General features: G+C 37.0%; 1 protein-coding gene across 1 annotated transcript in view; it reads right to left on the bottom strand.

Moving 5' to 3' along the window:
- RMDN1 (regulator of microtubule dynamics 1) overlaps positions 1-13,684 on the bottom strand; it is a 49,833-nt gene that overhangs the window by 2,927 nt on the left and 33,222 nt on the right. Inside the window, exons 5-7 of the mRNA XM_007957657.2 lie at positions 10,844-10,933; positions 8,527-8,582; positions 6,689-6,776 (exon numbers count right to left, since the gene is read on the bottom strand). Coding sequence (XP_007955848.1) covers positions 6,689-6,776; positions 8,527-8,582; positions 10,844-10,933 — 234 coding nt within the window. The remainder of the gene's footprint in view (positions 1-6,688; positions 6,777-8,526; positions 8,583-10,843; positions 10,934-13,684) is intronic.

Below are 13,684 nucleotides of genomic sequence, written 5' to 3'. Positions count from 1 at the left end.
AAGTATATGTGAACTGCTGTATGAAAAGTGAATTTACTCTGTAAATCTTCACCCAAATCCTAATAAAAAAAAATAATAAAATAAATAAATAAATAAAACACAGCCTTTCAACCTTTCAGTAGTTGAGCATGCAACTGTTTGAGGCACCAGGGGCCTACTAATAAATACTGAAAACTTAAAAAAAAAAAAAAAAAATCTCTCTATTCTCATATACAAATAAAAGAAATAAATCAAATAATAGTTCTTCCACAGGGGGAGTTTACACAGCTAACTGAACTGATCTGAATTCTAAGAGAAAGGATTACAATATATGAACCACTTCTGCTAATAGCTTTGTCACTTTTAGAACTTGTACCAAACTAGCATCATGTGCAGAGGGAAGAACATTATCACATAGAATCCAGCTATTCTGACCTTTCTTTTCTTAAAGTCCTACTAGTGAAAACCAGCAAATATCAGATATAATAAAAAACTAAATTTACTCAGATACATAAATTATACCAGTGAATTTTATGTAGCCCTGTTACTGAAATTCTTACAGAAAAAATGTTACTGTGAATGTGAAACTACTAATTCTTTTTGTTCCAGTTAAACTTTGTTTTTTCTAAATTTTATTTTGTTATTGAAAATATGCACAGCATAACATACATGTACAATGCGGTGGCACTAATTACATATTTTGAGTTGTGCAACCATTCTTGCCCTACTTTTCTCAGTTATTTGTCATTAACAAATGCATTATCCCCTAAGGTTCCTATCTGATTTTTTGAGCTGCTTTTGTCAATTAGATCCCATTGAGCTGCTTTTGTCAATTAGATCCCATTGAGCTGCTTTTGTCAATTAGATCCCATACAGATAGTTCTTAAAAGAGCATAATGATTTTCCCCTTACAAATGGGAACCAGACAGGGATGCCCTCTATCACCACTTTTATTTAACAGTGTTATTGGAAGTCCTGGCCAGGGTAATAAGGCAAGAAGGAGAAATAAAAGACATACAAATTGGCAAAGAGGAATTAAAACTATCTCTATTTGCAGATGGTATGATCCTGTACATAGAAAACCCAAGGGACTCAATAAAAAAACTACTGGAACTAATAGATTCAGCAAAGTGGCAAGATACAAGGTCAACATACAAAAGTCAGTTGGATTCCTCTACACTAACAAAGAGTCCTCTGATAAAGAAATAAGGGAAATAACCAGAAGGCTGGCGGTTCAAACCCACCAGCCGCTCCTTGGGAGGAAGGTTTGGCAATCTACTTCTATAGTGATACTGCCTCGGAAATCAAGGAGGGGTCGCTCTTAGTCGGGTCTGACTCAACGGCACATAACAACAACAACACTAAAAAGATAAAATATCTAGGAATAAACCTTACCAGAGACACAAAAGACCTATACAAAGAAAAATATAAAACACTGCTACAAGAGACAACAAGGGTACTACATAAATGGAAGAACCTACCTTGTTCATAGATCAGTAGACTGAATATTGTGAAAATGTCAATACTACCTAAAGCAATCTACACATTAACACAATTCTGATCCAAATTCCAGTAAAATTTTTTAAGGACATGGAAAAAACAATTACTAACTTCACATGGGGAGCTCTGGTAGCGTAGTGCCTAACGCACTTGACTGCTAACCAGAACCACCAGCCACTCCTCAGAAGGAAGGGTGGGCAATCGACTTCTGTAGTGATACCTCCTCAGAAACCCAAGGAGTCAGGGCCAACTCGACAGCAAATAACAACATGAGTCAGGGCGGACTCGACAGCAAATAACAACAACAACAACGTCATATGGAAAGGAAAGAGACCTTGGATAAACAGAGCACTTCTGAAGAAGAGGAACAAAGTGGGAGGTCTCCCACTCCCGGATCTTAGGAACTGCTATACAGTCACGGTAGTCAAAACAGCATGGTACTGATACAATGATAGACAGACAGACCAATGGAACGGAATCGAAAGTCCAGACATAAACTCATCCATCTATGGATAACTGATCTTCGACAAAGGTCCAAAATCCATTAAATGGGGAAGAAACAGCCTCTTTAACAAATGGTGCTGGCAAAACTGGATATCCACTTAAAGAAAAATGAAACAAGACCCACACCTCACCCCATACACAAAACAAACTCAAGCTGGATCAAAGACTTAAATGTAAGACCCAAAACTATAAAATTCATTGAAGATAAAGAAGGGGCAAATCTGGGGGCCCTAATTTATGGCATAAATAGACTATCAAGCATAACCCAGAATGCGCAGGAGTTAGAAGAGAAGCTAGATGACTGGGATCTCTTAAAAATTAAATTCTTATGTGCATCGAAAGACTTTGTCAAAAGGGTAAAAAGAGAACCTACAAATTGGGAGAAAATATTTGCCTATGATATATCTGATAAAGGACTTATCTCCAAAATCTATAAAAAACTTCAACACCTCAACACCAAAAAGACAACCCAATTCACAAATGGGCAAAAGGCTTGAACAGGCACTTCACCAAAGATACACTGGCAGCCAACACATGAGAAACTAATTGCGGTCATTAGTCATTAGAGAGATGCAAATCAAAACAACTATAAGATATCATCTCACCCCAGCAATAAGAGCAAAGTTCAATAGGTCAGAAAATAACAAATGGTGGTGAGGTTGTGGAGAGATTGGAACTCTTGTAACACTGCTGGTGGGATTGTAAAATGGTACAACCATTGTGGCATATGGTATGGTGTTTCCTTAAAAAATTAAAAATAGAAATACCATTTGACCCAGCAATTCCATTACTAGGAGTGTATCCTAAAGAGATGAGAGACAGTGCACGAGAAGACATATAATATATACACCTATATTCATAACAGCACAATTCACTATAGCAAAGAGATGGAAACAACCTAAATGTCCTTCAATGGATGTGTGGATAACCTAATTATGGTACATGCACACAATGGAATACTATGCTACATTAAAGAACAATGAGGGATATGCAAATCATCTCACAACATGGATGAACCTGGAGGATATTATGCTGAGTGAAGTTAAGTCAATCACAGAAGGACAAACACTGTATGAGCCCATTACTGTAAAGAGACAAAGAAGGGTTTGCTTGTGAAAGAGAACTCACTTTATAGGTTACTGGGGTGAAGAGGGAAGAGGATGAATTAATTCTGGGCTAGTTCGGGCCCACACGCTGACATGGGTAAGGGTATGGATGTATGGAAAGAGTCTGTGACCTCCATGATAACATTAGGAAAAGGGAGGACACTGAATTGTGCACATAGGAGATAAACGACAGATGCTAATACCAACCAGTGTATCCACAATACTGCATTACAATTAACACCAAATGCCAGGCTACAGATAAACACATAAACACCTGAGAGGATCAGATGGGGATCAGTGAACAGGAGTATACTCTAGAGTATACTAGATTCAGCACAGGCTAATCTTGCACAGATACCAGTGATATAAAATACCTGCAATCCTTACAGAAACAACAGAAGACAGACACACAGCAATCCCTCACAGACACCCAGACACTGTGGGAGAGAGATCCAATGGATCTACCATCTCAGGACCACAGTACTGGGGGATACCAGACTTAACTGGCAAACAAAATATACGAAAACCTTGTTCCTCATCCTACATTGGTGAGTAGTGACTGGGGTCTTAAAAGCTTTCAAGCTGCCATCTAAAATGCACCTAATGGTCTCCTAGCATCAGAAGCAAAGAGGAGTGCAAAAAAACAAGGGCATTTGGAAGCAATCAGCCCTAGGACACAATGGCCTTCAAGACCAGAAGAACTAGATGGTGCCTGGCTACCAATGCCAACCACTCAGGAAAGGATCAAATCTGGAGATCCCAGATAGAGTCAGAGGGAAAACGTGGAACAAAATCCAAAAACTCAATAAGACCAGAATTACTTATCAGATGGAGTCTGGTGAGATCCCCAATACTATGGTCCTGGGTACATTCTGGGCCTGGAATAAAGCTCACTCCTAAGGGTTGGCTCTCAGCCCAAAAGTTAACAAGATGTACATGCAGACCACTCACCCCAGGGTGATGCACCCACATACTTTATGGAGATACATCCCTTGGAACAATAGACCACGGGGCACCAGAGGGGCAACATTCACATGGAGGAAATGCAAGACAAACAGGAGTGCATAAATATGAGGGGCACAGGGGAGAGGGTTACTGGGCAGCAAGGGAAGGAGACTGGGTTAGGGTTGGGGATGGTAAACGGGGAGTGAAACTAAATGTACCCATAATGTTGAATAAAAACAAACTCTTAAAATAAAAAAATAAAAGAGCATAATGGTCAAGGCAGATTCTTTTTAATAGTTAAGCTAAACTTTTGTTTGATTTTAAAATGACTTGAGGGAGTATTTTTGGTTTAAAGATTATCTCAGGGCAATTGTTTATGGGGAATGATCCAGCCACCATGCTTCAGAAAGTCTAGAGTCCATGAGAGTTTAAAATTCATTCTGTATTTTTCCTCATTTGATCAGGATTCTTCTATGGAATCATTGACCAAAATGTTCAGTAATGATAGCTAGGCACCATCCAGTTCTGGTTTCATAGCAAAGGAGGCATCTGTGTGCATGGAGGCAATTAGCCACACATTTTACATCCTCCTCTTTCTTATTCCTGACTCCCTTCCCCTATTGGTCCAGATGAAGAGAGCCCAACTGTTGTGCATTCCATGGCCATCTGTAGGCTTTTAAGAACCCAGGCACTATGTAATGAACTAGGAGGTAGAACAGAAGCACTAAACACATTATTCAGCCAATTAACTGGTATGTCCCATGAAACCATGACCTAAACCTCCAAATGGGAAGCAAATCCCATCAGGTGTTTGGCTGTACATAAGTAGCCTCAGTAGCTATTCTTTTTGTTTGTTTGTTTGTTATTATAAATATATCTATCAATACCCAAGTTCTGCCAATTTACCTTTTTGTAAGTGTATACAACGTACCAACAGCAGTATAATAATCAGTGTGTAATCCAATCCTTAATGCAATTTTCCATTAGCATTTGTTGTTGTTGTTGTGTGCCACTGAGTCAGACCTGACTCACAGCGACCCCTCCTTGGGTTTCTGAGGCAGTATCACTATAGAAGTAGATTGCCCAACCTCCCTTCCGAAGAGTGGTCCTCCCTCTTGCCCCTGGTAACCAGTAATAAACTTTATCCTCTATACATTTGCCTTTTCTTGTCTTTTTATGTAAGTGAGGTCATATAATAGATGTCCTTTTCTGATTGGCTCATTTGCTCAGCATAATGTTTTCATGTTCCATCCATGCTGTACTGAAGAAAGATCATTATCATACAGAACCCAGCTATTTTTGACCTTTGTTTTCTTAATCCTAACAATGACTACTAGAAAAAACTAGATATAATAGGGAGTTCTGGTAGTGCCTAAGGTATTTGACTGCGAACCAGAAGGCTGTCAGTTTAAATCCACCAGTCACTCCTCGGAAAGAAGGTTGGGGAATCTACTTCCATAGTGATACCGCCTCGGGACCCCAAGGAGGGGTCACTATGAGTCAGATCCAACTCGATGGAAAAACTAAATTTACTCAGTGATACATATGCTGTAGCAGTGAATATATAAAATTCTCTATTACTGAAATGCCTATAAAAAATGTTGTTGTGAGTCTGAAACTCTGCTAATTCTTTTTGTTCCATCTGAATTTCTGTTTTTATAATGTATTATTTGATGGCAACTGGTTTCTTAAAAACATAACTGATTTGTTAGAGTAGAGCTAACAGAGTAGAACTGCCCCGCAGGGTTTTCTTGGCTATAATCTTTGTGGAACCAGATCACCAGGTCTTTATACCGCAGAGCCACCAAGTGGATTTAAATCTGACTTGATTGGCAACCGAATACTTATAGCACCCCAGAAAAAAATTATTCCTCCTATGATACGAGTAAGAGCTCTGGTGCCTAGGGCACTTGACTGCTAACCAGAAGGCGGCGGTTCAAATCCACCAGCCACTCCTCAGAAGGAAGGTTGGACAATCTACTTCTGTAGTGATACCGCCTTAGAAACTCAAGGAGGGGTTGCTGTGAGTTGGGTCCGACTTGACGGCACATAACAACAACATGATACAAATATTGGGAAAGCCTTTTCAATTGCCTTTTTCTGATTCTGAAAATGTATTTTGTGATCAGTAAACCCAAAATGTTTACCTAGAAATGCCTTTTTAAATTATATTTTTAATAGGAAAAACAAAAGGCCTTAAACATATGAGAGAATATGAGCCTCTCATACCCACTTTTTACAGACACAATTATGATTAATGTTCCTTTATCAATGCAATCACATCTTTTACTTTTTCAGATAAATGACTTGCTGTTGTGTAGAATGTACCTAAAACATGGTAGGTAACCACTGTTGTATTTCTCAAACTCCCTGTTGACTTTTATATAGTAGAGATTTCAAACAGAAAATGAAAATAAATTTTAGCCATGGCTTTTTTTAGCTGGCAATATACCAGAATTGTCACTCACTCAAAGAAAAAAAAACACTCGCCAGCCATGATAATAAGTAAAGTATTATGCCACTGTGATAAGACAGCTGAATAGGTGAATAGGAGCATTAGTAACTTGCTCAAGTCCCTCACTGAATCAGACTCCAGATGTGTGACACAGTAGAATGATGCTTAGTTACTAATTTAACAAAGGACATCACACTACCTCCTCATAAGTGGAACTAGGAGGAGTTGCAAACAGCATTTTAGCAATTCTTCTTTGATACCAAGGCATCTCAGCAAATGTATAACACCTGTAGGGAAATAACATGTTTATACTGCAGCTTCTTTGTTTTCTCTTAAAGAGAACTAAGCATCTCAATAGATATTATAAAAGGAATTTTTTCTGCTGTACTTTTGAAAATTAGTACTTTACATGATATCCAGTAGGTTAATAATCTTAATGAATTATCTAGAGACTGAATGATATCAGTCCATCAGCTGGTATACTTTGTGATCAAATATAAATAGTAGGCTTTAATAATAATGGTAATACAGCATATCATCCACTAAGTGCTCACTCGGTGCCAGGTGCCAGAGTAAGTGATTATCTCCCTCTCACCAAACTCCTTACCACATGAGATATGTTTCTAAGATAGTATCTATATGAGATAGTATCATTACTACTATTTTTCACAAAATCTTTTTAAAAAACAAACTCAGAGAACTACAATACTTAATCAAAAAAAGGACAAAACTAAACATGATTAAAAAAAAAAAAACTGCAACCAATACTCTAAGACTACATTTTTAACAGGCACGATAAATGATTAACATCCATGAATTTTATATCTTTCTAAATTAAGTAGGAAAGAAGTGTTGGATCTCTGCTAAGAGTCTGAACTTGGCAACAGAGATTATACATCATTCATATGTTTGATTACTGGCATCTGACTTAACGTCTGTCCTTCAATTATCACTAATTCCGGTATTTAATTCACTATGTCCTTTATCTCTTTTAAAAGAGTTTGATACAGGACAGTGTACACTGTTACCCTTCTTAGATGACAATATTTACCTCTGCAGCCCACAGCAGAGAAAACCGTGGCCAACCTGTCTCAAGAAAGATTCTTAAAGCAACAAGCATTTAATACACTGGCACACCCTCACACCAACAAAATAATGGTCTATGTTGGACACAGGGTCACCTAAAAATGAAAGATATAGAAAGTAAAATTATGTTGTTTCTTATAATACAGTCAGAATATACTGACAAAGTTGGAAAACAAAGACCCTTTTAGGGCCTTCCACTGTATTACTATATTTGCTGTTGCTGTTGCTATTATGTGCCATCAAGTCAGACCTGACTCACAGCAACCCCTCCTTGGATTGCTGAGGCAGTATCACTACGGAAGTAGATTGCCCAACCTTCCTTCCGAGGAGTGGCCGGTGGGTATGAACCGCCAGCCTTCTGGTTAGCAGTCAAGTGCCTTAGGCACTATGCTACCAAAGCTCCCGTTACTATATTTAGATTAATCCAATTTCATTTAGCCTGATAAATAAGAACACTCTCTCCCAACAAAGGGAATTTAAAGGTTTAACAAAAAGTTATAATAAGGCTTCTGAAGTCTGTGGCATAGTGCCTAAGGCAGGTTAACTGCTAACCAGAAGGCTGGTGGTGCAAACCCACCAGCCACTCCTCGGAAGAAGGCTGGGCAATATACTTCCATAGAGATGCTGCCTCAGAAACCCAAGAAGGAGTCGCTATGAGTCGGATCTGAGTCGACAGCAGTGAGTTTGGTTTCTTTGGTCTTTTGAAGTCTGAGTATGCTTCTAAATGATTCGAATAACAATGTTTAACATGTTCACAATCAAATTTAGTATTTTCTAACAACACATGCAAAGGTGCTAATTAACTTAATGAATGTAAGAAATTGTGCTAAGTATTTCTAAATACTTTGCATTTTGTTTTACATTCCATAATGTTTACATATACTATAATATATACTATAATAAGATCACACTAAGTATCGATGAAATATTTATTTAAAGAAATTTTCTTACCAAATACCCATAAGGTGAATTGAAGTAGCATCTTTAGGGTTCAGTTCAACTGCTTTCTAATAAGAAATGAGAAAATTGGTCATATTTGTTTTCTAAACACCAGTAAGCACTTTACTATGTTTGCTAAAGTAGCCATGAATAAAAAAAATATACAAACTTGAATCTCAATTGTGCAATCACAGTTAACACCCCCCTCTTCCTCCTAATTCTTAGATTACATTCATTTTGCTATGCTATTAATGACTTTTACCAAGATCATTATTCTAAGGTTGAGAAAATGCTTGTAGAAGTCATCAAGATACAAAAAACATGAAATATATAAATGAAGCTAACTTGGAAAACAATAATAATTTATAGCTCTCAATGTTTCTTTCTTCTAAATCCAAAGAAAAATAAACAAGAAAGTCCTTTTTTGGCAAGTCCCATACAAATAGTGAATGAAATGCATTCTGCCTTAAGACAAGAACAAAAACTACATCATAATTTTAGAAAGTCTGTGTGTAGGATTTTGTTCAACTTTCCCATCTTTACTTTCCAAAGAAAAAATAAATACTATTTATTCATGGAATATATTAACTCATAGAATAATTATGTACAATGTAAAAGATGTGGATAAAATCTCCCTAATTTCCATTTACTATGTAAGAGTCTTAGGTGAATTAGTATAAAGCATAAACTACAGAATTAAACTACAGACTTTAAACTTTAAGGACTTTGAAGAAATTACTCTCTCTTCATCCATTATTCTGTTGAAAAGCACTAAGGACATTTCACCAATTAATGTTAATCTCATTAAATTAAAACTCTTTTTTAAAAATTAAAACACTGTAGTGTATGCTTTTCTGTAAACCCACATTTTCATTTTTCATTTGGTAATGTAAGGTACACATTTTCAAGTATTTATAATGGTTAAGAACATGGGCTCTAGAGTCTGACAGATAAGGTTCCAATCACAGCTCAATGTTCTGCAACTTGTTGACCTTGGCACATTCTGTATCTTCATTATACCTGAGCTTGTTCTTTTGTAGAACTTCTTCATCGGGCTGTGGTGAAAATTAAATGAGCGAGTAGCAGCAGGTGCTTAAACACAGTGCCTGGCCCATAGCTTCTATCACCATTATTATTTCCATTTATAGTAAGTACCAGTCACTCAATTTACTGTGTCCTGGTGGCACAGTGGTTAAGTGCTTGGCTGGAAACTGAAATGTCAGCAGCTTAAACCCACTAGCCATTCTGAGGGAGAAAGATATGGCAGTCTGCTTCCATAAAGATAACAGCGTAGGAAACTCTATGGGCCAACTGTACTCTGTCCAACAGGGTTGCTATGAATCAGAGTTGACTCAATGGCATACAACAACATTGATTAATGTTATTAGTAGTAGGAGAGCCAAAAGCTAGCATAAAGATATACAAGGATGACTTGGCAGAGATCTTGCTATAGTAATGTAGGTAAGAATCAGTACTGACCTAAACTTTACTTCTCCTTCAATACAGTGACATGATTTATAGCAAAACTTATTTTAAAGTACTTAAGTACAATGTATACTATTCTAAGCAACCTTTCACTACTGGAGTTCCACCAGAAAATTAAGCCCCACAAAAATGATACGAGTGACTATTTTCTCAATTCTCCCAAGAATGGTACAGAGCTGGTACCATTCTAGCTGCATAAGAAAGAAGTTAACATCACATAAAATGGATGCCTTGGGCATTAGGGCCTAATTTTCTTATGGAATAGGCTAAGAGGAGTTGCTATGAAATAAACCCTTTTTTTTACAATTCCTCCTGCCATTAGTGAAACCATCTTTCAAAAACAATCCAAAGATGATGGTAATTCATTATGACTTTAGATATAATAATGGATTCAAAACTGAAACAGTATAAATTGATTTATTTCAGTCAATGGGATATTAGCAGGTATGGCAGATTTGATAAAAGCTTGCTATAAAGGAGCTTTTCTCTTACAACACTCACTCTTGCAAGCCAGCAACCATGCTATAAAGAAGCTTGGGCTTGACTACTGAAGGATGAAAAGTAGAAAGAAACCTTAGTAGATAAGAGGCCATCTTGGACCTCCCAGTCCCAGCTGAAGGCCCAACGGAATCCAGATGTCTAGATGATCTCAGCTACACCAAGCAGAACAGAAACACCACTGCACTCAGTCAACACACATTTCAGTAACAAACAGTAAGCTGTCATTGCTATTAGCCACTACATTTTAGGTGGTTTATTATAGAGCAATAGATAACTTAATCAAAAATCTAGTAAGAAAAATACTGACTATTTATATTCATGAATGTTAATAATTTATCAGTACCTCAAAATGTTCCTTGATAATGTAGGCATTTGCAATTTTAACCTTGATGCCTTCATAATCTCCAACATCACTAAGACAAATTGCATACCACTAAAAATAGGAAAGAAAAAGTGTGAAAGATACTCTTAATAATAATATTCCATTCAATATAGGTAAAACTGCAATTATTTATTCCTCAGTAGTCAGTCTCATTCAATAAAAAGTTACTATCATTAAAACTGTATTAAATGTACCAGAATATACAAACAAAAGTGGACTTGACCCTCCAGGAACAATGACCACATTCTAGTTACAAAGATAAGCCTTGTTTATAAATAAAAATAATATGAGATAGAAGTGGTGAATTCTCTAAGAATTACTTATTACCAAGAAAACATGGTGTAATGAACACAGAGATAATGAATCATATTTATGGTCTGAGTATAAATTTAGAAAAACTTATGATTGAATGACTATCCTTTTGTCTTCTCATCCTCTTACTCTACTGGGATCTGCCCCTCCTCCCACAGCTGCTTTCTTGTAGTGGGAGGAGCCACACGTCTCACCTGGGATCATATACCCAATGCCATAGATGGACAACAGACCCAAACTGAGTTTTTTTCCCCAAAAGTTGAATCTGAGATATCTGTGCTTCAGCCTGTGTGATCTTTTGAACAACGCATAAACCTAGCTACTGTAGTTAGTTGTAACACTTAGGCTAAGGAGAAAAAAATGTCTACAGTAAAAAATACTTGCAGAGATCAGTGGAAAGGAGAGATAATTAACAAAGTCTCAACAGATAAATCTAACCAGTTTTCTTTGAGGCCCAAAGGCACCTTGTTTTGGGTTCTATGAGACACAATAGTTTCTTATAACAAACCCTCTACTCTGTCTTTTTTTCTTTTGCTTGTTTCAAAGTCCTGAGGTGGCAAACACAGTTTGCACTAGACTACTAACCTAAAGGTTTGTGGTTCAAACCTACCCAGCAGTGCCATGGAAGAAAGGCCTAGAAATCTGCTTCTGTAAAGATTACCACAAGGAATTCCATAAAGCAGTTCTGCGCTGTAACACATGGGTCAGCACATGTAAAACCAACTTGATAGCAATGGTTTATTTGTGTGAGATAATTTCTGGAGAATTCTTATAACGGCAAGAATTTTAACTAACACGATCTCTGCTTAAATCTACTCTCTAGAGCAGAACCCTCACACACTGTTGATGGGACTGTAAAATGGTATAACCACTATGGAAAACAGTATGATGCTTCCTTAAAAGCTGAAAATAGAAATACCATATGATCCAGCAATTCCACTACTAGGTATATATCCTAGAAAAATAAGAGCTTTGACACAAACAAATATATGCACACTCATGTTCATCACAGCACGATTCACAATAGCAAAAAGATGGAAAGAATCTAAATGCCCATCATTGGAGGAATAGATCCACAAACTATGGTACATACACAACAGAATACTACACAACATTAAAGAACAATGATGAATCTGCAAAACATCCCCTAACATGGATAAACTCAGAGCCCATTATGCTGAATAAAATTAGTCAATCACAAAAGGATAAATACTGTAAGACAATACTATTATAAAAAGTTAAGAAAAGGGTTTCTCAAAAAAGAAATACCCTTTGATGGTTATCAGGGGTGGGAAGGGAAAGGAGGGTAAACCACTAATAAACATATATTAACTTGGTTGAAGAGAAAGTAAAAAAAAAAATTTAATATTCATATGTTATATGAAGAAGGACGGAACCATCCACTTCTGAAACAAACTGGCCACTGAAAACCATATGAATAGCAGTGAAATGGTGATACATTATGGGAAAACTTTATGAAATGAGTATTACAGGAACAGTATCTGCCAGAAGATGAGCCCCTCAGGTTGGAAGACACTCAAAATACAACTAAGGAACAGCTGCCTCTGTAAAGTAGAATCAACCTTAATGATGTGGATGGAGTAAAGCTTTTGGGACCTTCACTTGCTGATGTGCCATGACTCAAAATGAGAAGAAACAGCAACAAACATCCACTAATATTTGGAATGTGGAATGGACGACACATGAATCTAGGAAGTTGGAAGTTGTCAAAAATGAAGTGAAACATATAAAGATTAATATCCTAGGCATTAGTGAGCAGAAATGGACTGGTGTTGGCCATTCACTTTGAATTGGACAATTCTATGGTCTACTATGCCATGAACGACAAATTGAAGAGGAATGGCATCACATTCATCATAAAAAAGAACAAGTCAAGGTCTTTCCTAAAGTACAATGCTGTTAGTGATAGGATAATATCCATACACCTACAAGGAAGACTGGTTACTACTACTATTATTCAAATTTACACATCAATCACTATAACCAAAGATGAAGAAATTACAGTCTGTCATCACTTCCGCAGTCAGAAACTGACCAAACATCCAATCAAGATGTACTGATAATTACTGGTGACTGGAATGCAAAAACTAGAAACAAAGAAGAAGCACCAATAACTAGAAAATATGGCCTTGGTGAAAGAAATGATGCCAGAGACCGCATGACAGAATTTTGCAAGACTAAGGACATATTCATTGCAAACACCTTTTCCCAACAACATAAATGGCAATGACACACATGGATCTAGCTAGATGGAATACACAAGAATCAAACTGACCACATCTGTGGAAAGAGACGATGGAGAAGCTCTCTATCATTCAAAACAAAGCCAGGAACTGTGGAACAGACCATTAATTGTTCATATGTAAGATCAAGTACAATGCTGTCAGTGATAGGATAATATCCATACGCCTACAAGGAAGACCCGTTAATATGACTGTTATTCAAATTTATGCCCCAACCACCAAAGCC

Source organism: Orycteropus afer, unplaced genomic scaffold (assembly GCF_000298275.1).
Source record: "Orycteropus afer afer isolate SDZICR_OR568_19922 unplaced genomic scaffold, OryAfe1.0 scaffold00769, whole genome shotgun sequence".
NCBI classification, from domain to species: domain Eukaryota; kingdom Metazoa; phylum Chordata; class Mammalia; order Tubulidentata; family Orycteropodidae; genus Orycteropus; species Orycteropus afer.
Note: the sequence above shows the minus strand (reverse complement) of the source record. Positions and strands in the feature narration are given on the sequence as shown.